General features: G+C 41.0%; 2 protein-coding genes across 2 annotated transcripts in view; one reads left to right on the forward strand and one right to left on the reverse strand.

Annotated features, from left to right (window-relative positions):
- Nucleotides 1-306: 306 nt before the first annotated feature.
- Nucleotides 307-24,952, reverse strand: C4H1orf131 (chromosome 4 C1orf131 homolog). Its single transcript, XM_036754457.1, has 7 exons — nucleotides 24,316-24,952; nucleotides 16,110-16,456; nucleotides 5,097-5,153; nucleotides 4,515-4,610; nucleotides 4,295-4,381; nucleotides 2,529-2,584; nucleotides 307-1,029 (listed from the first exon to the last, which is right to left on the reverse strand). The coding sequence occupies exons 1-7, from the start codon at nucleotides 24,401-24,403 to the stop codon at nucleotides 891-893; spliced, it is 870 nt and encodes a 289-aa protein (XP_036610352.1). The 5' UTR covers nucleotides 24,404-24,952; the 3' UTR covers nucleotides 307-890.
- The window catches only part of GNPAT (glyceronephosphate O-acyltransferase), a 49,565-nt gene continuing 48,612 nt past the window's right edge, over nucleotides 24,519-25,471 (forward strand). The window contains exon 1 of the mRNA XM_036754456.1: nucleotides 24,519-24,821. Within this exon, the coding sequence (XP_036610351.1) occupies nucleotides 24,735-24,821 (87 nt within the window). The 5' untranslated portion in view covers nucleotides 24,519-24,734. The remainder of the gene's footprint in view (nucleotides 24,822-25,471) is intronic.

The following is a 25,471-nucleotide window of genomic DNA, read 5'->3' on the forward strand; positions in this document are numbered from 1 at the left end:
CTCAGTATTCTCATCTATAAAACAGATGGAATTAGATAATCACTAAGGTCTTTCCAAGCTCTAGCATTAAACTAACCTTTCTATAAAACTCTTAAGAAACTAACACGCATTATTAGTCTTTCAGGACATAACCATTTCTGGACTATCACAATCTCACTACTCTGAAATCTGATATGAATAGTTAGATGATTTTTCCTTCCCTAAAGGGTAAAAAAGTCTCAGAAAATGCAGAGATCATATAGCTAGGGATATACTACCCCCCATTTCCACTGATCCCGTAGTCAATGATAAAAAGGTCACAAACACACTTTGAAGTCTTGTGTTATTTTCAGTAGCGCTTTTTGTAGTGGTGGGTTAATAGCTAAAGAAACTATGGTGGAAAATCTGAAAGAAATGATGAAGGCAGAGGCGCATGGTAAGAATTACACGAACTGATGCTGAGTGAAACAGAACCAGGAAAATAACATACTTATTGGAAACCGAAAGACCAACAATAAAACAATAGAAATGCAATTCTAGGAAATGATAATGACTGAGTTTGGCCTTCTCTCTTTGCAGACAGTTGGAAGACATTGTCTGCGAAGCAGAGAGCACAACACTGGGCTTCTGAGTTGTTTCTTAGTTTAAATGAATTTTTTTCTTCTTTTTTTTGTTTCCTTTTGTCAGAAGGCATGACTCTTCGGGAGGAAGGAAGGACATAATGGAGATGATGTAAAAACAAAAGATACCAACAAAAACAAATTTTTAAAAATAAACCATGTTGCCAAAAAGAAAAAAAAGGTCAAGCGGAAATGTGAAAAGAAGGAAATTTCTGAATGAACTGATGTCCTCCTTTAGGATAACAGGGCTTATCTCAGCTTCTCTTCTCTTTAGGTGATTCAGTAAATGCTTCATTTAGTCACTTTAGAAGAATTTATTTTCTTGATATCCACGCTACTCAGAATCAAGGTCCCATTTTTGAATTTTCCAATCTGTCCGGCTGATCCTGTTGACAAAATACTGGGAGCTGAGCTCTTCTTTTTGGATTTCCTAGATTTAAAATAAGAAAAAAAGAGGCTATAATTAAGTTGAGTGAAGAAGACACACAAAGCACCTATCAAAAGTCCTAACTCAAGGGGAGCCAAAGATAACATCTGAACATGTACACAAATGAGAAAAGACTATGTTGAGTAAAGGGTTACTGAGAGGATGAAAATCAGAGGAAAAGAATATAATCTAATGAAGTTACTGAAAATTACTAATATTCTATATTGCATGGTATTGTGTCAAAGAAAATGGAAAGGTTTGTGTGCTCGAGGTCATAAAAAAACCCAATGATAGTCCCACAGAAAAGATTCTGAAACATATTTCCCCTGTAATGGTAGAGGGAGTAAGAGACCACAGACAGAGTATTGCAAACATTGTTAGATATGGTCACTGTATCAGATTTTTTTCCTAATTGGTTTTCTTTCTTACAAGGGAGTTTAATGGTGGGGGTAGGGGTGGAATTGAGATAACTGTGATGTAAAGGAAAAGGGCGGCAATAAAATATATTGTTCTTTAAAGAAATAGTCACCTTTCATTCCACATATGAGGAAACTGAGACCCGGAGAGGTTAGGTGACTTGTCCAGGATCACGTAGACATGGCAGAGCCGGTAAGGTGGTATTAGGGGTAGAGTGCTGGGCCCGGAGTTGGGAACACCTGAGTTCAAATCTGGCCTCAGACACTTACTGTGTGACTCTGGCAAGTCATCGAACCCTTGTTTACCTCAGTTTTCTCATTTGAAAATGGGGATGATAATAGCACCTCCCTCCTAGGAGTGTTGTGAAAATCACATGAGAAAATAATTGTAAAGAGCTTAGTATAGTGACTGGCACCTGGGAGGTGCTGACAGTAAATGCTTATTCCATTCTAAAAACAAAGAAAGAAATGGTCACAGTATCCTTTTGAGTCAGGCTGAAACAGTCTTGGAAACATAAAAACGAGGAGGACAAATGCAACCATGGCAGATTAACAAGGTCTTAGACCAGACCTTATTAACAAGACAGTCTCAACAAAACAGTGATTTGCTTGGGGTTCAGGCAAAGGATGGGGAAGAGAGGACTCTAGAAGTTCTACACTTGTGTTGCTGCAGACAGTAACAAAATCTGTTGATAATTTACCTTATTCTTTCCTCTGAAATTGGTCCTGATTTTGGAAATGCCCATCTGATTTCAAAGGTTTGTGAGCCTGTCTACAGTTACTGAGTTGTCTCACAAAAAGATCTGTGAATCGGGGAATCTAAGTAGAGGTTCAGGTTGGTGGAAATGTTGGATAAATGTGTTGTCTGGGGGAAGTTACTTCTCCACTTCTGCATTCTTACACATAAACTACAGATAACACAATTATTTTACCCATACTTCCAACAAAGTTATCATCAAGACAAAACCAGATGAAGTAGGACCATAATTGGATGGCAAAAAATGCTATATTAGTGGCAAGATTTTGTTATGATGCCTAAATAGGAATTTAACCATTGACTTCTTTGAAACAAAGGCTATCACTCACCGATTATCCTCTGAACCTTTCCTCTTCTTTTTTCTGAGCACGTCTGTGACCTGCACCTAGTTACAGAATTTCAAAGAATTATGTCAAAGTAGTTACCATCATGTTCTAATGTCACTACAAAATTACTGATTCTCACAAAGACACTCACAGTTTATTTCTAATAGGTCACTCAATTCAACAAACACATATTAAGGGCCGACAGTGTAGGGTTATTTTATAAAATTCAACAGAAGAGCTTAGTAACAAGAGAAATAATGAATAGATAGGAATGAAAGGGGAAATAGCACTTCCAGACCTCCAATTCTTATTATGAAGCAGCCATAATCAAAACCCCTTGGCATTTCCTAGCAACCAGCTCCAAATCACGCCAGCTCCCCTCAGACCTCCTTTCCCACCTCTTCCTCCCTCTAAACGAGAACTCCAACTCTGGGAACCACCCTGAACTTTGAACTCTTCCTCCATTTTGCTGGGAACTGAGCCTCCACCATATTTCGTAGTCAGTGGTTACAAATTATGCCACTTGCACTCAGGCCTTCAGTCTAATTTGTTCCCCAGAGGAACCTGTACTCCACCCATGAACCATCCTGGGCTTTTATCTTATGTTGCCCAGAAATTAAGCCTCCACTCTACCAGATCCAAACCACATTACTGGGGTCACAGGCCTCCCTCACTCTTCTTCCCATCTCCCCTTTATGTATTGTCTCATTAAACAATTTAAGCTTTTAGAATGTAAGCTCCTTGAGGGCAGTCTTGCTTGCCTGTATCTGCCACTCTTATTAGCACTGTGCCTGGCACATAATGAAACAATAAATGCTGTACTAGCTGAAAAAAATATAAATCAGTGGAACAGAATAGACATGGAAGAATAAGAAATAACTGAGCTCAATAATACAGTAAGCTGGAAAATGAATTACAAAGGAAACAAGTGCTTATTTGATGAGAACTGCTGGGAAAAGTGGAGAAATTATTGGTTTTGACCAACATGTTCCACCATATTCCACAATAAATTCAAAATTCATAAATGACTTAAATATAGGAAAGATCATACTATAAAAAATGGAAACTGCACTAGATCATGTGCTTATATCCAGCTGTGGATAGATGAACGCTTAACCAAACAAGCAATAGAGGTGATTAGAAAAGATAAAATAGGTAATTTTGATGACATGAAATTGTAGAGCTTTTACATGAACAAAATTGTTTCATCTAGGCTAAGAACGGAAGCAGTTGACTAGGAAAAAAAATCTTTCTATCAACTATCTCCAGTAAGGGTTTGATATCTAAGATATATAGGCCTCAAATGGAAATGAGTGAAGAACAAAAGCCCTGTGGACAGAGCACTAGCCCTGGAGTCAGGAGGACCTGAGTTCAAATCCGGCCTCAGACACTTGACACGCTTACTAGCTATGTGACCCTGGGCAAGTCACTTAACCCCAATTGCCCTGCCTTCCCCCCTTCAAAAAAAAAATGTGAATAATCATTGTCATCATCATTGTGCCTTTCCTCTAAAATCACCCCCAATTTATCCTGTATCTATTATTTGGACACAGCTATTTGCATTTTGTCACCTTCAATAGACTGGGAGCTCTTTGGGAACAGAAACATTTTTTTGCCCTTGTGTCCCCAGCACATAGTAAGTGCTTAATAAACGCTTATTGATTTGATTTGACTTCCCATTCAGAGTTAAATTGGCAGGCTGTGGTGACTTAAACACACAAGATCTTTTCAAGGTATAAAAATCAATAAAGGAAAAAAATTGTACCCACCATTCTTTTCTCTTCTTCCTTTGCTGCCTTTTTTTCTTTGATCTGCTCCTGCAAAACCTTGTAATTCACGTAATTATTTTTTGGAGGCTGTAATGAAATAAAAGGGACACACATTACTGACCTTAACTCAATGGCAGTTTTTAGACATCTCCCAGTGTCTTTCTGTCTCCCAGTGTCTTTCTCCTTAAGTCTCCCTCAAAGGAAGAAAAGAACACCTGACCTTAGCACCCAGCATGATGGCTCTCTCCTGTTCCAAAATCCGTTCTTTCCCCTTCCCATAACCAGTGATCCCAAATCGATGCACTTCCAAACGGGCCTGTGAACAGAGAGCAACATTAAACACTAGTCACCTATACTAACTGCCCTAGAGAAAGCATGCCATCCCACTGAACAGTGCATTTTAGAGAGGCTGCATTGAATGCTAACTCTAGCATTCTAACAACTAGAATTCCCTACTATTAATGTTATTAACCTATTAGGAATAATTTGTTTATGCTGTGTTTTAAGTCAAGGGGATTTAGTGATGTTAGAAACATTCTCCCTAGCATGTTTTCCTTTCCAACCACAGAAAAGAATTCTAGTTACTTCAAAGAGCAGTATGAAAGCATAGGAAAACACCACCTCAAATCTTTCCACGTCCTTATTCCTGCGAGGAATATTTACTCATTTATAAGGGTAGGATAAGGCAAAGGGCAGCTACCTCATAAATCAATGAGAGACCTAGGAATAAAATTCAGGATTTGCCCAAGATTGATGTCCACTCATCCTCTGAAATCTCTTCAGAGCATCTTCTAGTGCATACCTTTTCCAAATTAAACTCTTGCATACCCACGTCCTTCTCAAGGGCATTGATTTTTGTCTGGAAGGAAAAACAAAAAGGTTTTCATTAAACCATTCATTACTGTATTGATGTAATGATCATGATTGTTGACTCCAGAAGTTTGGACAAATACAAAAACAATCTTTAAGACAGTCAGAATGTTTACCTGTCCAGTCATACTTGTCAATTCCCCCTTTCCCAGTCAGGAAATAACCTTCTACCTTGCACCTCACAAAGAAATTTGTTCCACAACTCATATTTATTTATCACATAATTTGGGGGGGACAGGACACGGCATCTATACCTGGGATTTTATTGATGCAGGGAATTCCTCATGAATAAACCTCCTCTACTAACAGGCTGGCAAATGCTAAGCAACGTATACTTTTAGAGTTGCCTAGGGCATTGAGGTTCACTGACTAGCCAGTATATGGAGAGATGGATGGATTTGGACTCTAGCTTTCTTGAATCTGAGACTGGCTTTTCATCCCTTATCCCAGGGTTGTCCAAAATATGGCAGCATGTGGCCCGCCTATAAGCATAGAAATTTACATAAATGCTTTAGTAAAAGATGCCGAGCTACCTTAGAGCTCTCATTAAAATGGCAAATCAAAATATATTGTCTATTGTTTCAATAAAAACCTAAGGTTGGACAGCCCTGCCTTATCCCTCTGCTGCCTCTTAGTGCTCATGTCTATCCCTTTTTCTCTACTCTCATGTACTACTCGTAGTTCAGAACCCAATCACCTACCACCTGTACTACTTTTGAAAGTCTCTGGAAGGTCTCCCTTCCCCCTCCTGACTGTGCTTTTGACTCTAAGGACTTTGTTACCACGACTCACTCTGGGACTTCACTTATCACCTGGGGCCTTATCACCCTCCAATGTTATTCTGCTATGCCAAGCTCCCATTTCCCAATCATGAGCTCTTTTCCTGCACTCGATTTTGGAAACAAGCCCAGACCAGCCACACTTTGTTCTCTTCTCAGTTCTGACTTGAATGACTTTGCCACCATGCCCTTTGCCCAGGTACCCATACCTACCCTTCCCATTCCCCTTAATGTATTGTCTTCTCCAACTGGAATCTAAGTGCCTTGAGGGCAGAGACTGCCTTTCTTTTTGCTTTGCATGCTCAGGGCTAGTATAGTGCCTGGAACTTTACACACTTACCAAATGCTTGTTACCTACCTGTCTCCCCATCACTGCCTCTAGATTCTTTCCTTTTCATCCAGTCCTCCACAGAGCTGCCAAAGTGGTATTTCTAAAGCACAAGTCCAACTATATTGCCGCCCTGTCCAAGAAGCCCCAATGGCTCTGTATTGCCTCTATGATCAAACAAACTGTTCTGTTTGGCCTTTAAAGATCTTTACAATCTTGTTCCAACCTACTTTTGAAGCCTTATTACAAATTATGAGCCCCACCATACTCTCTGCACTCCTAACTGGCTTTCTTACTTTTCCCCCTACATAACATACCACTTCCCACCTACAGGCTTTTGCACAAGACTGGAATGGTCTCTCTCCTCTAAGAATTCCTAGCTTCCTTTAAGCTCAGTTCAACTGCCACCTTCTCAGGCCTTTCCTGATTCTACCAGCTGCTGCTGCTACTACCTTTCTCCCCCAAATTACTTTTTATTTACTTTATATATGATTTGTTATCTATTCGTGTACAACATGGTATTTCCCAGGTAGAATGTAAGCACTGAGGGCAGGAACTGTTTTTTTTCGTATTTGTCTTTATATTCTCAGTACATAGCCTGGAGGTGGGGAACCTTCTGCCTCATGTCCACATGTGGCCCTGTAGGTCCTCAAATTCAGTCCCTTGACCAGATCCAAGGAGTCACAGAACAGACATCCTTAATAAAAGGATTTGTTCTGTAAAATTTGGACTCAGTCAAAAGGCCGCACCTAAGGAACTAGAAAGCCACACATGGACTCAAGGCTGTAGGGTCCCCACCTCTGGCCTAGCCCAATAACTGATGCGTAGTGATCATTTACTAAGTGTTTATGGATTATGTAATACTGTGTATTGTAGTTATCCATGTCATCATGCTACTAGCGTTAGTTCTATTTTAGCAAGGACTTTGTATTTTCTCTGACACCTAGCACAACAATCTTTGTACGATAAGCTCTTAATAAATGTCTGTAGAAGAAAATCAATGTCAATTCCCACCTTCTTCTCAAAGATTGTTCCTACTTCCATTGCTTCCTTAATCATTTTTTTAAGGGAGAATACTTTATATTTGTCAAAAAATAGCAGACTGAATATAAATGTTCATGATATTAGCCTGACTAGCAGGTAATAGGTGAGCATCCATGTTACTACTTTTGAAAGCACCTGTGAAATGCAAATGATAAAGTACATATTGAATATTCAAAGTACACAAATACTTTGGTCACTTAGGGAGCTAGGCTTTCACTTATGAAAGGCTGGATATTAAGCATACTTTTGTCCATTTTCCCCAGTTTACTGCATAGGTTTTCTTTTTAAAAAAAATTATTCTGAACACTTGACGCCAAATAAAATGGATATTTTTATATACAAAGTAGAACAGAAAAAGAGGATTGTACTAGAAACTGTGAATCTCTATTTGATACAAGTTATTTTCCTTCTTAAGCATATAAATTTAACATGTAACTTGGGGAGAGAATGTGTTTGATTTAGCGTTGTTAAGCCACATTAAATGAATCTCACAATTTTCCTGCACCTGGAACTTTTGTCATCTTTCCCTTACAGAACGAGCAAATACTTTTAAAATACATTTCTTGGGACAGGTAATCTTTTAGAAGATTTCCTTTACAGCGACTTGATTAATTAGTCAAGTGCATAAACATAATACATAAACCATGAATCTGTTCTTGGCCCTTCCCTGATAGTTTTCCCTAAGGAAAATGATGACATGTATTGTTCCCCATTTCTTCTTATCTAAATCTATTTCTGTGACTAGCATAGAACAACAGTGACTAGGGAGCTGCGACACTGGAGTTATTGATTTATATGACTAATATGTTTAACATGGTTGAAAGCCATTCCTTGGTGATTTCATCACATGCCTAATTTCTTATGTTAATAAAGGCGGATGACTTGGAGATCTCTAAAATCCTATGGAACATATCCTTTCTTCTACATAAATAGCAGTTATGCTAATACTAAATAATTTAAATGATTACAGATCAGTAATCACTCAACAACAGTGCTACCATCTGAAAGTTGCTTAATGGCCCAAAGTATTTCCAATTTGGTTGGTGATGATGCAAGTTCTCTACTGTCTCCACAATAGGGAGGACTGTGAGAACAGAGAAACCTAATGGCTAAATACCTCATGGAAATGCCCTGCCCATCAATGCAAGATTGCCTAATATTACACTGGCACACCATTGAGAAACTCCTATTTCACCTAGAGAAAGTAAGGGAGTTGGACCAGAAGACGTTAAAGAGCTGTCCTTGCAGCTGAATATAAACTTTGTGCTAACACTTTGGTTAGTTACAAATACAGGAAGCCCGACGTGTGTGTGCACACATGTCTGTGCACTCTCATGTGTATAAGTCTTGTCGGTCCATAAACATTTATTAGCCATCTACTATGTGCCAGCTCTGTGCTAAGAAATACAAAGGGAAGCCGAGAAGGCGCCTGCCGCAGAGGCAGGATGAGGAATTCAAAGGAGTGCAGCCAGATGGATAACAGAGGGATGGTTGGCATGGGTGCTCTCCTTCATGGAAGTTTTTGGGGAGGAGCTCTTAGCTCTGCCCTTCAGCCCCCGTGGCAGAGGCAGAGGTTTCTGGTGAGGGGTGCGTAGCAGGTCTGATGTGCTGTTGCAGGATGATGAGGTTCCTGGGAGCATGATGTAAAAGTCCAAAGGAGCACAGCGGGGCACCCTCCTTAATTGCTACAACTAAATTATAAACTCATTAAAGTCAGGGACCACGTTTTACACTTCACATATTAGGCGCTCAGTAAACATCTGTTGACTGACTGATGACACCCAACTCTCCAGTCTACTCCCTATTGAAGCTTTTATGGAACTTCTTGTCTTTCAAGAATACATGCATGTTTGTTTTAACTGGAGTTGTTAACAACACAAAAGTATGACTATAAAGTTTCTTCTGCTTTGCATGGCTTCCTGTTCACATGACCTATATTTCAGGCCAGTACTATAACTACTCTTTAGCTACACACATTATATGGGTTAAACAGGCTTTTTGTGTGCTGCCCTGGAAATGTAACCACCATTTAAAATACTTGGTCTAGGCCTCTCAAGATTATTAAACAAGAATAGAAAGGAATGCTTTTACTGATAGCTATGTGTGGCCTGTTCACAAAAACTGATCCTGAGTTAGGGCATAAAAACCTCACAAACAAACGCAGACAAGTAGAAATGTTAAATGCATCTTTTGTGGACCATAACACAATAAAATTAGGTTCAATAAAAGAGCCTTTGAGGCAAAGAATGAAAATTAATCGGAGACTAACAATTCTAAAGAATAGGTGGGTCAGTCATAATCACAAAAGCAATTAAAAACATAATCATAAAAACAATAAGTAATTTCATTGAAGACAATGATAACATTGAGACAACACATTAAAATTTTCAGGATGCAGCCGAAGCAGTTTCTTATGGGAACAATGTATCTCTAAACACCCTCACTAAGCGATGAGGGGATTAGGGGGTGGGGGATGGGAGGCACAGATATTGGCACCAAGACACTGAGAGAGCAAAGATCAATGATATAGGCATACAACTAAAAACATTGGAAAACTGACACATTAAAAACCATCAATTAAACACCAAAACAGAAATTCTGAAAAATCAAAGAATAAAATTGAGAGCAAAAAATCCACCAAAAAAGGTGGTTCAAAAAAACCAAACCAAACCAATAGAACAGAGTATTATTTCCAGTGGAAAATCCATTCCAAATGCAACACTCAAAGACCACAGCATTCCGATCAATGCAGAGGCCGGGCCTGACTTCAGAAGGGTGCCAGGGAAAAATGTCTTCCCCTCCTCAAATCAGCAGCTTAGACCTCTCTGGGATTCAGTTTCTTCATCTGTGAAATGAGGGCATTGGATGAGATGACCTCCAATTCCCCTTCCAGTTCTAAATCTATGGAACTATTAGTTGAAAGACATAGTTAATGATTAGGTTTGCTCTGTCTATCCAGGCTTTTGGTAACAAGGGAGAATTCTACTGGTGTGCCGAAACAAATAAGTTAACATAACAAACTTTTGGAATCAATCCATTTTTAGCTGGGGACAGTCTTCATTCCAATTACAGAAGTGAATAGATGGGGAGTCAGAGTTCATACCTGAAGCTTGAAAAATTGATAGGATTTCAATAGTGTACAAGAGGTAACTTATATAAAATGCTCTTACATTTTAGTAACTTAAAGAAGTGTGTGTAATTATTCTAAACTTAGTACAGTGTGGGTCTGGGGTAATCCTTACAAGGGCTTTTTATCTGGAGGCAGCATGGTGTCTGGACGGGGAGCCAGCCTTGAAGCTAGGAGGACCTGGTCTCGCCTCTGGCCTACTCACTTTAAAAATGAGGAAACTGAGCCCCAAAGAGATGAAGTAACATGTCGCAGGGACTTGGGGACAGAGCTGGGGTTTGGGCCAAGTTGCCTGAGTCTGGAGCTAGCATTCTCACTGGAGAATATCTTGTGAATATCGTACCTGGGATTGGAATAGAAAGCAGGGGCAGTGTGCCACGCTTAGGTTACTATATAGATGGACCTCTGGGCCATTATTATGTGAAGAGAGTTTGGAATATATGGGGTGTGGGGGTGGGGGGATGTGCACACACACATGCATATACAAGCTCTTAGAAGACAATGAGGTCAAAAGCCTGTTGGCTACTACCTGTGTAGCTGGTATTATGACCGGAAATCCTCAGCTCAAGTCTCAGGGCAGGAGAGTTGGTGTTTTTAAGTCAGATGCTGATTGTATTTATATATTTCTATTGATTACATGTTAGTCTATCCTGTCTCAATTAGATGATAGGACTCCTGGGAGGCAGTAAACAAGTTCTATTTTTTAATATGGAACATAAGCAACTAAAATGGTGTTATACATCCTCATTACCCCCAAACTGTTGATTACTCTTTAGGTCTTAAAATAGTCTTTAACCTAAGAATTAGCATATTAATTTGTTTGTTCATGTTTCTTTATACGTGTCTTTTAAAGCTATATATTCCATTTCCCTGACTGAATGAGCTCAGATTTCTAAGGACGGACACACAGACACACACAGACACACACGAGAAAGAAAAGAGATGAGCGTAACCAAATGAATGGAAAATTCTTGTTACGCTGTCATGTAGGCTAATTCACTTCAATTCAATAAATATTTAACAAGCACCTAGTATGTGAATACGCCAAAGCTCAGACATAAACAGGTATTTATGAAATGCCTACTAAGTGCCAGGCACAAAAATGAGATAATCTCAACTAGGTGGGGAAACATAGCTATAGTTTGTAGCTAAGTAAATAAAATATATGGAGAGGAGAAATGTCTAATCAGCCTGGGAAGATGGATGGAAGCCAGACTGTAAAAAGCTTTAAATACCAAACAGAGGAGTTGAGGTTTTATACTATGGCCGTAGGAAGCCACTGGAGATCCTTGAGTAGTAGAGTGACAAGGTCAGACCTGTGATTTACAAATATCAGCTTTGAAGCTGTGTGGAGGATGGATTAGAGAGGGAAAGGCTGGGAGACCAACTAGGAGACCATTATAAAATACCATTCTAATAGATTATGGTGGACATAGTATTAATAGCCTCGAAACTGACTATATATTGAGGGGAACAAAGTTATACAAAACTCCACCTTCCCCAATTTAATCAGACCAAAAGAGTCAAGGATGACTGGTAGGTTGCAAATCCGGGTGATTATAAGGTGGTGCGTGCCATGATGGAAAAAGGAAGGTCAAGGGAAGGAGTGGTCTTTGAAGAAAAAGTCTGGTTTGGGGTATGTTGGGTTTAAGATACTCGTAAGTCATACAAGCTACCAAACAGGCCCAGTTGGAGATGGGGGTGACGACTGTGGGGAACTCAAGAATGAATGAGGGCTGTATAGAGACACCCACTGAACCCATGAGAGTTAATGAGATCACCAAGGCAGAGTTTATATAAAGGAGAGGACACTGGGACAGGGGCCTGGGCTTCCTAAATGATAAGAGGCAGGATAATGATGCTGCAGAGGAGACTGAAGAATGGCCAGACAGGTAGTAGGAAAACCAAGAGGGATCAGTGTTGCGAGAATCCAGGAAGGACAGAGTAGTTGACAGTATCAACCACTGCTAGAGGGATCACAAAGACTTTTACTAAGAAAAGTTCATTAGAGTTTAGCTATAAAGAGATCAGTGATGATCTTGGAGAGAGCCAGTGGGGATAGTGATAGGGACAGAAGCCAAACTGCTAGAGGTTGAGAAAGTGGAAGCAAGGGATGCAGACAACCTTTTAAAAAAAAAGGATTTGGCTGTGAAAGGGAGGAGAGATCTAGGATGATAGCATCAGAGGTAATAAAGTGAATGTTTTTTTAATGATGGAGAAGATTAAGCAAACTTATAGGAAGAACGGAAGAAATAAGAAGATGAGGAGACATGGAAAACTAGATAAAGAGGGACAAAATTAGAGATCATACAGGCAAACTCCTAGAGGAAAGGGGATGAGATAGAGGGGATGAACTAAGGGGTTCACATTGGTGAGGAGAAAAGCCACCTCTTCCTCCAAGGCAGGAGCAAAGGAGAAGAAAATGGAGCATGATGTTGAGAATTAACTCAGGACTTTGAATTTATCTGGCTTAACCAAGACGTATTTATTACTTGTGTACAGAAGGGGAGAACTGGAACATTGACTTGCAAGCCATGTTCATTCCAACCAAGTGAAGTGTGCCTGACCAATTCAGAATTTGGTTGAGAAGACAAAGGATAAATTGGGGGAGGTGGAGTTTATGAGGACAAAGGGGGTTTGTACAATGCTGTGAGAGGGAAGTACAATGTTAGGAGACTGATAAAGGTTTGGTTAGAAGGACAGTGACTAAACTGTGACTGAAACATCATAAAAACAAGTACTGGAAACTGAGCCCGGGCTTTCCATAGCCCTACCCAGGGGCAACATCCTTTTTCCATAGGAAGATATTTTCCCCACAGCTTCTTCATGTTAGCATCATTTATTTTACCCACAATCCTTTGCAGTGATGTCAAACTCTCTACAAGTTCAATGAGGTCTGGGGTCTTGATTCCACAGGTGATAGTCAGGTAGGGAAAATAAAAAGTACGAGCCAAAGCTGTGAGAGCCCAGCTGAGATTACGTAGCCAAATCTGTAGTGAATCAAGATAGCACAATTGTACGATTTCCTCCAATAGCATTTAATGCATTAGTAGATGAGGTGAGTATGCAAATGATGGCAATGATCTAAAGCTGAAACTTGGAAAGGGGTGAGCAGCACCAACAGGATAAGGAGGCAGGGGGCTTACAGGAAGAGAATAAGTGTTAAAGGTGAACTGGTAAAACTATAAAGTCCAGATTTTAAAGGGGATGAAAATGAGGTTGGAGCAGAGGTGATCGCTTGGAAAAGCAAAGAGAGGTGGACTGACTGGAGGTTTCATCGAGGTCAAAGAATAGGTTTAAGAAGGGTGAGACTGAGGGAGAGATGGAAGGGTAAGAGATTATGGTCAGATGAGGAATTCTGGAATTACGGATGGGAGAAATGGTACACACAGAAGAAACTCGCAAGTGATGAGATATAAGAGCAAGGATAGGAACATTCCCATGTGTTGTGGGAACAGGGCGAAGTTACAGATCATGGGATTTGAGGAGGCTGATGAACCGGAAAGCTACTGTGCTGGAGAGAACATCAATATGTAAATTCAAGTCACCAAGTATAAGGGTAAGAACGGAGGTGAACTTGAAGTCTGTGAAAAATCAACCATAAATTAAAAAAAAAAAGGTTTTAAAGCTATGTTTGGGACAAAAGGAACAAATAAAGGATTGACCCATTGCTTTACCTAGGGCCAATGTAATGCAGATGACTGAAGGTCACATTTACATGGCCATTTTACACTTAAAGCCTCTGCGTGTCTGAATTTTAATCTCAGTCTTCTGCTACCAAATTTAATAATGCTCTTTCCAAAATGCCATAGTGCAGGTGACAGAAAGGAAACCAAACTACCAGACAACTTCGTTTTGCTGCCATCTGCTTTATTGAAGAGAATGCTCTGCAAGCTGTAAAAGGTAGAGAAAATACAGTCAATAGGTAATCGAAATGTAAGAGCCAACCAGATGGCTCAGTGGACAGAGCACTGGGCCTGGAGTAAGCAGGACCTGAAACCAAATCTGGCCTCAGACACTAGCTCTGTGACCCTGGGGGCAAGTCACTTAACCTCTGAATGTCTCTGGAGAAGGAAATGGCAAACCACTCTAGCATCCTTGCCAAGAACACCCCATGGACAGTATCAGCATGCTATGATACATGGGATCACAAAGAGTCAGACACGCCTGAGCAATAATTGAAATGGAATATAGTTGAGAAAAGAATAAGAGGACATCTTAGCTGTCTTAACTGAGTTCAAGTCTGAGCCACTCACTTAGGGCTGTGGAAAAACTGCATGTTACTGTGCAGAGAGAACTGAACTTTAAGTCCTGCTCTAAGAATGACCAACTAGGTGCCCCTAGGCAAGTTGCTTAAATAATTCATTTCTTCATCTGTAAAAATGGCACGATAACATCTGTACTACCTACTGCAGAATGCTGCTTAGTCAGCCTTAAAGACTGTACAATTGTGAGTTGTTCTTGAGCTAAAGCCAACGTTTTAGAGTTCATCTTTGGAAGTTACTGCTGGCTTCACCTCCATAACCTGAAGTAAACTTCAGCATAGAGAAAGTAGGATTCTCTAAAACACAAAAGCAAAATCAGTACAGAAAAAGTCGACAAAATCTGAAAATGCTCCTGCATTCTATAATTACATGACTCCAATTAAAATGTCCTTATTTTCACTGCAATGATTTGCTTTGTATCACAACCTTCCCAATCCAGTTCAATACCGTGGAAAATAATCTCTTCCATCCCTTATCAGAGTCCTGGTCCATTAAAAAAAACAAAACAAAACAAAAAATAGTACACTCTGGGGCTTGATCTCTTTCTCTCTTTAAAAAACAAAACAAAACAAAAGCCAGCCATACCTTCATTCCACTGCAGGATCCACTTCTGACTCTGGGCTTTTTCTACCCTTTCACAGAAGCTTCCTCCCCCTCTTCCCTCCCCCACTTCTCACACTGGAAGTACTCTTTCCTCCTCAACCCTCTTCCTCCAATTGGCTGGTTCCTCCCAGAACCTCCATTTTAAGGAGACTGACTGGGCAGGCCAGCCTAGTCTTCATTCCTCTACAGACTCCATCCTCGACTCTTCAGACTTTCTCTACCAGGCAGCAGCAGCTCTGGGACTCTACCCTCCTTTCTCCCAGCCTTTTCAGCTTCCTTTTATGTATTGTCTTCCCTTATTAAAATGTAGGCTTCTTGAGAGCAGGGACTTTCTTTCTGCTTATATTTCTATTTCCAGGGCTGAGCAAGTTCCAGGCACATCAATAAACACTCGTTGACTTGACTGGACAAGGTGGGGTTTCTGGTCAGTGTCTTATAGAGGCCTTTCTAAAAATGAGAAAGCTGAGTAGTCAACATTGAGTAACCTGCACAAAGAGTGACAAATGAGCTAGATGTACAAATTATACCCTCAGAGTTTGGAGTCAGTGAATCAGCAAGCACTGTGCTAGGCTCTGGGGATAAAAACCAAAAAGGAAGCCATCCCTGCCCTCAAGAAGCTTACATTCTACATAGCTGTTGCCTGTTCCTGTGTACGGCATCATCTCCTACAAAAATAAAACTTTTAGGAAAAAAAAAATCAGTGCTTAATTAATACTATTAAGGTAGAAAGCCCATATATTACCGAGTACAACAGGGTTCAGGGAACTGTATTAATTAGATGTAAACAGATATTTATTACCTTTGTGCCCTCAACCTTGGGTGGTTCTAGTTCAGTTTTCTTCTTTTTATTCCAGCTGTGAAACTCAACCACTTCCACCGGTCCTCTTTTTCCCTTTTTTAGCGATGGTGTAGAGGAAACTGTTGCAGAGACTTCTGTAGGAGCAAGACCAGTGGAACCCTCAGAAGAGTCACAAAGAAGCTCTTCCTTAAGCTTTTGGAAGAAGCTAGAAGCACTTTTCTTTTGACCTCTGCAAAGAGACTCTGGCTGCAAGGCTGTGTCCACTGTCGTGGCTTCTGCAGTTGCTGATTCTCTCTTGTCCTTTTTATTTTTCCTTCTTTTCAATGTCTTTTTATCTAGGGTCTCTCCTGTGTTTTCAAGGACAAAAAAAATATATATATATATATATATATATATATATATGTATATATATATATATATATATATATATGTATATATATATATATATATATATAAACACATTGAGTTTCAAAACGTAAGTGTGAAGTAACAGACACAAAGGCACCCAGACAGCTAGGTGGCACTGTGGATAGAACACTGGGATTGGAATGGAGAAGACCTGAGTTCAAATGTGACCTCAAACACTTACTAGCTATGTGACCCTGGCCAAGTCACTTAACTTGTCTGCCTCAGTTTCCTCATCTGTAAAATGGGGACAGTAATAGCACCTACTTCCTAGGGTTGTTGTGAGAATCAAATGAGATAATAATTGCCCGGCACATAGTAGGTGTTGTATGAATGTTAGTGTGGGTAGGAGAAAGCTAAAACAACTTGGTTAGAAGTTACTCTATTGCCCCTGACCCTATTTGTATTGCAACTTTCCTTCACCCATCCCCTAGTTGCCCATCTGGGACCTTCCTTACTGCAGAAATAGCAAGGACCATCCTATCTACTAGAGCAGAGTTACAAGAGATAGCTAACCTGAATAGTCTTTCCTGTTATTAGCCTGAGCACAGACCTGTCCAATCAAGGGATACTGCAACAACCTTGTCCAATTCCATACCCAATTCACCTCCTGCCTAAATCGAAATTTATGTAAGTTTTGTCCTTCTGTTCATTCAGGGAGTTTCCACTTATGCAGTTGGGGCTCCTTTGCTGGTGAACTCGATAAACCTTCACTGGCTCCTAAATTTATGTTATTGAGTTTGGGGTATGGTTTTGATCTGGAGGTTTTGGTTCTAGTTATGCAAAAGGACATAAGAAGACAGAAGCTCAGGCAAGATATTCCTCCCCGTAGCGTACAGAGTCCAGAAGTAACAGAAAGTCTAAAGTCAAGAAGTAGGATAGAAGAATGAGCTAACAAACAAAAAATCCATGATGACTTATTACGTTGACAAGAAAGTTCAAAACACAAACCCAAGAGAAAAATGACTTGAAAACACCTATAAACAATGCCTCACATGCAGACTGGACAAAGGTCCAAGAAGAATTCCTATAAGAGTTAAATTTTAAAAAGGACCTAAAAATGATTTTTAAAATTAATGAGAGTGGTAGAGGAAAAAAAAATGGAAAAGAAGTGAAGTCTATGGAATAAAGAAATGAAAAGAATTAACAGCTTGGAAAAAGAGGAACAAAACCATACTGAAGAAAATATCTCCTTGAAAGTTAGATTTGACCAAATAAAAGCTCATGACTTCATGAGGCATCAAAAAACTAAAACAAAATCAAATGAATAAAAATGTGACGTATCTCATAGGAAAAACAAATGACCTGGAAAATGGACTGAAGAGAGATAATTCAATAAGTCTATGAACTACCTGAAAGTCATGAACAAAAAAAGGACCTAGACATTATATTACAAGAAATTACAAAAAAGAAAATTGGCCAATTCTCTTAGAACCAAAGAGCAAAGTAGAAAGAGAAAGAAACCATTGGTTTCCTCCTGAAAGAAACACCAAAATATAAATTCCCAGGACTATTAAAGCCAAAACCCAGAATTCCCAGGTTAAGGAGCAACCAGAAATAACTGAAATACCAAGAAGCTATAGTCAGAATCACACAAGATTTACCAGCCACCACTCCAAAGGAAAGGAGAACTTGCATATATGATATTCGAGAAGGCAAAAGATCTAGATTTTACAATCAAGAAAAACTTACTCAACAAAACTGATTACAAACCTACAGGGAGAAAATGGACATTTAATGAAATAGAGAATTGCCAAGCATTCTTAATGAAAAGACCAGAGCTGAAACATACAAACACAGGAGTCAAGAGAAACATAAAAAGGCAAACAAAAGTAAGCAATCACAAAGGACTAAACAGTTAAATTGTTTATATTCTTACATGGAGATGATTAACCTCTTGAAATTCTTTCATAATTAGGGGTCACAGAGGGAGTCTAAGTAGATAAGATAAAGCCTGGGAATGGTTCTGTTATATCTTCATGATCTTAAGAATACAAAGAGAGGGGAAGAGGAATATACTAAAGAGGAAGAAAGGGAAAAATTATCTCACATAAATGGGGTGCATAAGTAGAAGTCTAAGGGGCAGCAGGAGAAAGTGGGTGACACATGAACCTCATTCTCACCTGAACTGGTCAAAGGTGGGAAAAATACAGAGCAAGGGCAGAAATACATCTTACTTGACAAAGAAATAGGAAGGAAAGGGCCTAAGGGAAAAGAGGAAAGAATAATAGGGAGAGTAAATCAAACAAACTTTCAAAGAGGGGTCAGGGGAAAAAGACAAGGAAAAGTAATGAACAAATTTGAAACAGAAAAATACCAAGCTAAAATAAGCAGCTGGAGCAAAATCTATTGTGCTTCAGCTGAATTAAAAGGTAAGGGTAGCCATCATGATTTGAGACCAAATGATAGCAAAAACAGACCTAATTAAAAGAGAAAAACATGAAACTAGAGACCACTAAAAGGTACCATAGAAAATAAATTCATATCAGTACTAAATATAAAAGTACCAAATGTCACAGCACCTAATTCTTAAAAGAAAAGTTAACTGAGTTATATGTAGAAAAAAACAGTAAAACCATAATAGTGAGGGACCTCAATTTACACCCTCTCAGACATAAATAAGTCTAATTTAAAAAAAAAAAAAGAAATCAAAAGAAATGAAGGACCAGAATAGAATTTTAGAAAAGCTAGATTTACTAGCCCTCTGGAAAATACTGAATGGGAATAGAAAGGAGTATACCTATTTCTCAACAGTATATAGTACTTTTATTAAAAAAAAAAAAAGACCATCTATTAGGGCATAAAAACCTTACAAAGATATAAATGAAGAAATGTTCAATGTATCTTTTACCAACCAAATGTTCTATAGCTTTTAACAGAATTTATATCATCCTGCAAGGTATGACTTCCGGACAGTGTTACCACTTGCTGTGGTTAATACTGAGGTGGAGAAGAGTAGTATTTTATTTTAATTAGGAACTATATTTTTAAAAAATCTTCTCAGTAAAGATTTTTTATTGCTTTTTTTGATCCTTGAGTATCTTATAGCATTCTATTGCTAAGCCTGAATTGCTAAACTTATCTGAGTTAGCTCTAGTCTAGAATACCCTTCTGGGATCACTGCTTCCTCTTTCAGTTAGTAACCAACTATCCCCTTAACAAAATGTTCTACTCCGGCTGTGTAACCCTGGGATATTTTCATAACCTTTCCATGACCCAGGCAATTCTCTGAGACTGTAAGTTGGAGAAGAGTTGCTGATCTGCCTTGGGGGAGGAAGTTTCCTCACAGGAGTTCCCTCTACCTTGAAATCACAAGTTTAAAAAAAAAAAAGAAGAAAAAGAAAAAATATATGTTCTTTTTTTTTTTTCTTTTTAGTTTACAACACACGGTTCTACATAATTTTGAGTTCCAGCTTTTCTTCCCTCCCTCCCTCCCCAAGAGAGCATGGGATCCCATATAACTTCCACATATAACATCGCATTGAATTAATTTACACACTAGTCAAGTTGTGGAGAAGAGTTATGACCAATGGAATGAATCATGAGAAAGAAGAAACAGAACAAAAAAAAAACCCAAAAAACACAACCCAAAAACAAAAGAGAGAAAAAAAAAAGGGGGCGGGGAGAAAAAGGCAAGCATGAAATGTGCCTCAATCTGCATTCATACTTCATAGTTCCTTCTCTGGATGTAGATAGCAATCTCCATTGTGAGTCCTTTGGAGTTGTCTTTGTACCTTGTGTTGCTGAGAAGAGCGAAGTGTGTCAGGGTTGGTCCTCACAGAATCCGTATATCTGTGGTTGTGTATAATGTTCTCCTGGCTCTGCTCTGCTCACTCAGCATTATGTCGTGTAGGTTTTTCCAGGTTGTTATGAAGTCCGTATCATCCCCATTTCTTACAGCACAATAGTATTCCATTACCTTCATATACCACAGCTTGTTCAGCCATTCCCCAATTGACGGGCATCCCTCTGATTTCCAATTCTTAGCTACCACAAAAAGAGCCGCTATAAATAAAATACATGTTCTATAAATCAAGCTCACTGGCTTACAGTTTTTATAATTGATTTTCTTCTCTTAGTTAGAGGTCAGGACAACATTGCCCTTCTCCAGACTTCTGGTACCTCTGCCACTCTCTAGGATCTTTTCAAAGAACATTAACTCAACAATTATATCTAACAGGAATATTATAATGAAGATTTAGTTTATTTGGGCCTGGTAGCATCAACTCATTATCTAAGATAGGTTCTATCTTTTCTCCTACTTTTCCTATTCAACTCCCTATTAGTCATTTTCTGTTCTTTTCAGTCCCAAGATCATTCTCCTTAGCATAGACAACAAGCGACATAAGGCCTTTCTTTAATATACTTTATCACTAGTTTCAATTAGTGCAGAAGAGTCCACACATAATCTGGCTAAAATGGGTCAAGTTTATATAGCACTGAAGGCTTATAGATTAACCTGCATTGGGTCAGCTAGGTGGCGCAGTGAGTACAGCACCGTCCCTGGAGTCAGGAGGACCTGAGTTCAAATGTGGCCTCAGACACTTGACACATGTACTAGCTGTGTGACCTTGAGCAAGTCACTTAACCCCAACTGTCCTGCCCAAATAAATAAATTAATTAACTTGCATTAGCTGCTATTTCATTTAATTTCCCACAACAACTCTGTAAGGAAGGTGCTATCATTATCTCCATTTTATATAGGAGGAAACAGACTCAGAGAGGTCAAGTCACTTGCTCAGGATCATACATATTGTTTGGTCTTCTTGACTCCAGCACCTTATTTATTATGGACTCTGCTTCTTACAGGCAAATATATAATTATACACATATAATATATAAAAATAGTGATGCAGAGAACAGTTTAAATTTTATGCGTGTTTGTTGTTCAGTCGTTTTTCAGTCACGTTCAACTCTTTGTGACCCCATTTGGAGTTTTCTTGGCAAAGACACAGAAGTGATTTGCCATTTCCGTCTCTAGTTCATTTTACAGATGTGGAAATTGAGGCAAACAGAGTTAAATGACTTGCCCAAGGTCACACAGCTAGTAAGTGTCTGAGGCCAGACTTAAACTGAGGAAAATGAGTCAGTCTGCCAGACTCCAGGCCAGGTACACTATTCATCGGGCCACCTAGCTGCCCCATGTACATATTTCTTACTAAACCAATCAACTCAACATGTGAAAACAAAAGGACAAGAACAGTCTCTTCCAAAATAAGTTTTTTGTGTTGTTTTGATAGTTGCACCTTAGCAGACAGCTTCCAAAATGGCAGGGTAGTGGCATTTACTTCTTAACAGGAGTGGTGTTATGGTAGTTAGTTATGCAGTTAGTACAGACTAAGTGTATCATCATGCTGATAGTTTTTATAACTAGTTTGGTCCTTCTCCAGTATTTCTTCTTGGAGTTGTACCTGCCTGTTTTCTTGCAACTCCATTAAGGAATGGAACAATTTTGCTTCTGCTTCTTTGCAAGAAACCTCTTGATCCTGAAATGGACATGGAGGACATGGTGAGGAGGTCACTCCTGTGCCTTCACCACCATGTTAGGATAAGACAAGAGTCTAACTATATCACCCTCTAGCATTCATTCTCTGTTACCTGTCTTTGCTTTCATCTTCTGAACATGTCTTTTAAAAAATCTTGCTTATTGCCCACACTTTGCGCATTTGTATATGAATACCTAAGAACACGCAAATGTGCTTTATTTCTGACATTTTCCTAAATATTGTTTTCTGTAAATTTCTGGTCTTTTCTACTTCTGAGACTGCATTGTACATCTCATCCTACAGGCACCTTTCTAACTCTCCCTTTTCACTTTAAAGTTTTTTTGGTCAGCTTTCTACGACTCTAAGGAAATACGTTTCTACTGGCCCTTGTTAGTGTCCTTCGTCCCTCTTGGCCCATCATTCCTCTATCTTAGGCCATCATCCAGAAATTCAAATGCCATTCTGAGACACCATTGACTCACTTTTCTGCTTGGATGGTGGGCTAAAGCTGACGGTAGCATCAGAAAATGTTTCTTTTTGCTCAACAAGCCTTTCTTGCATGAGATAGAAGATATATAATCTTCTCACTCCTGATCTTCTACATGTAAAAATTTAACAATTAAACTAAACCTGAGGCACCAGTAAACACTTTAATGCCCTATTTTCCCTAAATTACAATCATGTTCTTGGTTTAACCTGAGCAAATCTGTCAGTCACCCAAGGGCCTCCCCCTTACCCACCTCATAATTATCTCCAGATTTGTTGGCCTCTAGATTCACCTAGCACTCATGCATTTAAAACACCCAGTTCCCTGACCATTCAGGACTCGTACTGTCTAACTTCGAATACCAGAAGACTTAGTTCCCACCCCATATGTCTGCTTAGTATTATGGGCATTTGTATAACATTATAATACATCATTTTCTCCATTAGACTTTAATCTTCTCAAAAACCTTTAACCTCCAGTCTTCTGCTTCACTTGTAACTGCCCTCTCCCTCCTTCCCCCCCAAAACCCCCAGGACAGAGTGCTTTCCTTATTAACAGGTACTCAGTAAATACTGTTGACTATTTTTACATTAAGGTAGCCTAGAAGTTCGGTTTACCCAGTCTCAAAACAGACAACTAAAAAGAAAACAGCATTCCCAACATTTTAACTAGTTTTGAAAATGTGCCTGCATTTACATACATATAAGACCTCCTATTAATAATTATTATCTGTGGTATACACAAAAGGGTTTTTTCCCCTCCCTCAATCTCCCCCTCCTACCATCATTGGCTAAAGGGGTGTGGTGCTACCTTCCGAGGAAGTGCCAGGTAGGAAATTATATCCCAACCATTAATAACATGCCCACTGAGATTAAGGAAGACCTTCGTTTATCTCGGCTAGGAACTCAAGAGGCAGTGAGAAGTTTTGCTTAGGAAGGTCTTAGTTTGTTCTGTCCAAGCTCTCCAGCGGTGGTGAAACGCTCTGAGCTGGGACATACTTCCCAGGTCTGCGCTCCCCTAATCCAGCAAAGAGCTACTATTCTTTCAGGGCAAGGTGGCTTAATTAGACAGGGCTACGGAGAGTAAAAAAGGAGAGAAAGCCGGGTAACCTGGGCCAGGCTTTTCAGAGGTCCATTGTTTTGTTTTGTTTGGGTTTTGGTGCGGCAGAAGAAGGTATGGAGAAGACTGTGAACTTGGCAACCGTATCCCCAAGCACCCCGGTGCCCAGAGTGCCCAAGAAACAGCAGGAATCGCATAGAGAACAGGTTAGTACCAAGTCGGGTGGGTGGGGTCTTTTCCTGGAAGAACTAAAATTCACTACTTCTCAATCAAGGAGTGGGGAGGGAATGGTGGTAGAAGACAGGAGGTGTTTGGGTGGGAGGGTGCTTTCCTGGGAGAAGTAAAACTAACTACTACCCAATGGGGTGGGGGGGGGGGTGCGCGCAGGAAGCTGGAGGTGCTGGGGTGGAGGCTTCCCTAGGAAAAGTAAAACCCGGAGTGGGATGGTAGTAGGGGACCGGCCTCCCGCCCCTAGGCGAGTTCGTGAGAAAGTACGCCAAGCACCTGGCTGGCATGAAGCAGCCCACGCTCCCGGCCTCGCCCGGGAATAAACAGAGGCTCCGGGAGGTGGGGAAGGATCATTGGCGCCTTCTAAATCGCGCCTGCCCAAGCTCAGCTCTACGCGTAGGGCTAGAAGGAGCTGCCACTGGCGGAAATGAGCTGGTCTCTCGCTTCCCAAGAAAGTACACGCGTAAGACACACCACCGCCGCGCCCCCCAAGCAGCCGCTCCTTCCCCACGTGGGTGCCGGCCCAGCTCCGAGCACTCACCGAAGTCGTAAAGGGTGTGCAGCAGTGTATCCAGGAGGTTCTCAGGGCTGGAAGAGTCCTCTGGTCCCGGCTTCTCCTCCTTAGCCATTACGGGGTGTGAGGCGAGGGGAGAAAAAGGGTAGGGGGACCGAAGAAATACCTTTCGGAGTTAGGACCCAAAGCTTTTGGTGGTCAGCAATTAACAATGAGACCCCCTCCGACTTCCGCGTTTCCGGGGCAGGGCCTGGGCTCGCGTTTTGGTTCAGCGCGGCTTCCGTCCGGGCCAAGATGGCGGCGCCCGGGGCCCCTAAGAGCGTCTGCCGCGGGTGCCGCCGCCCCGGGCGAGGTCGGGCCGCTGAGCGCGGGTCAGCAGCTGTCAGCGCCACCCTTTCTGCTTAGCTCGGGAGCTCAGGCATCTCCCGGAGGGCGGCAGCGGGATCATGGCAGCGGCTCGGTCATCCGAATGCTTCGTCGCCGTCGCTTCCACCTCTACCTCCACGGTCGCCTCCCCCGCACCCCTCTATTCGGTAGGCTCTGAGGCCGGGGCGGGGAGTCGGGCCGGCGAGAGGTCGAGCTATCGCCCAGCAGCTGGGCTCTGCTCCCCTGCCCCAGCCGGCGAGGGGTGCGGACCGGGTCGGGGACGGGGGGTGGGGGCTGGTTTCCTAGGCGACGGAGCCCAGGGTGGTGGTCTAGTTCTCAGACCCTACACTCGCCACGGACCAACCCCGCGGTCTCGGTTTCTGCTTCCCGTCCCACTGCTTGCCGACCACTCTCCCCACTTTGAGGGCGTGGGGATGGGAGTGACTCCGACCCAGAGGAAGCACTTTCTCCAATCCCTCCGTGGGCGAGGCGGGAGTACATTCCTCCGAACTGCGCGGCTTGGCTCCAGGAGCCGCTTGGGGCAGGGCGGGGGACGAGGGAGGGCGGCAGGGTGGCTGCCCCGGGTTCTTAGTGGCATGTGTCACACCCGAGGAGAAGAAAGCGCGCCCCCTCCCCGTCTCATCTGCCCCCGGGCTGTGGACACCAAGTCCTCCAGACTCGTTTTTCTTTTCCTCCAGGAAATCCTCTCCCACCGACAAATCCTCGGGTTTTGGAGGATTTCGTTGGGTTTGGAGTTGACAATACTCTAGAAGATTTAGAAATCTTTCTGGAATTTTTCCTTGCCTCTTTTTATTTT

This window comes from Trichosurus vulpecula, chromosome 4, assembly GCF_011100635.1.
Source record: "Trichosurus vulpecula isolate mTriVul1 chromosome 4, mTriVul1.pri, whole genome shotgun sequence".
Classification (NCBI taxonomy): Eukaryota; Metazoa; Chordata; class Mammalia; order Diprotodontia; family Phalangeridae; genus Trichosurus; species Trichosurus vulpecula.

Coding starts and splice junctions, on each gene's coding strand:
- C4H1orf131 (XM_036754457.1), bottom strand. CDS start 24,403: ATGGCTAAGGAGGAGAAGCCGGGACCAGAGGACTCTTCCAGCCCTGAG. Junction 5,154..16,109: donor CCAAGGTTGAGGGCACAAAG/GTAATAAATATC, acceptor TTTTCCTTCCAG/ACAAAAATCAATGCCCTTGA. Junction 4,382..4,514: donor CCATCATGCTGGGTGCTAAG/GTCAGGTGTTCT, acceptor ATTTCATTACAG/CCTCCAAAAAATAATTACGT.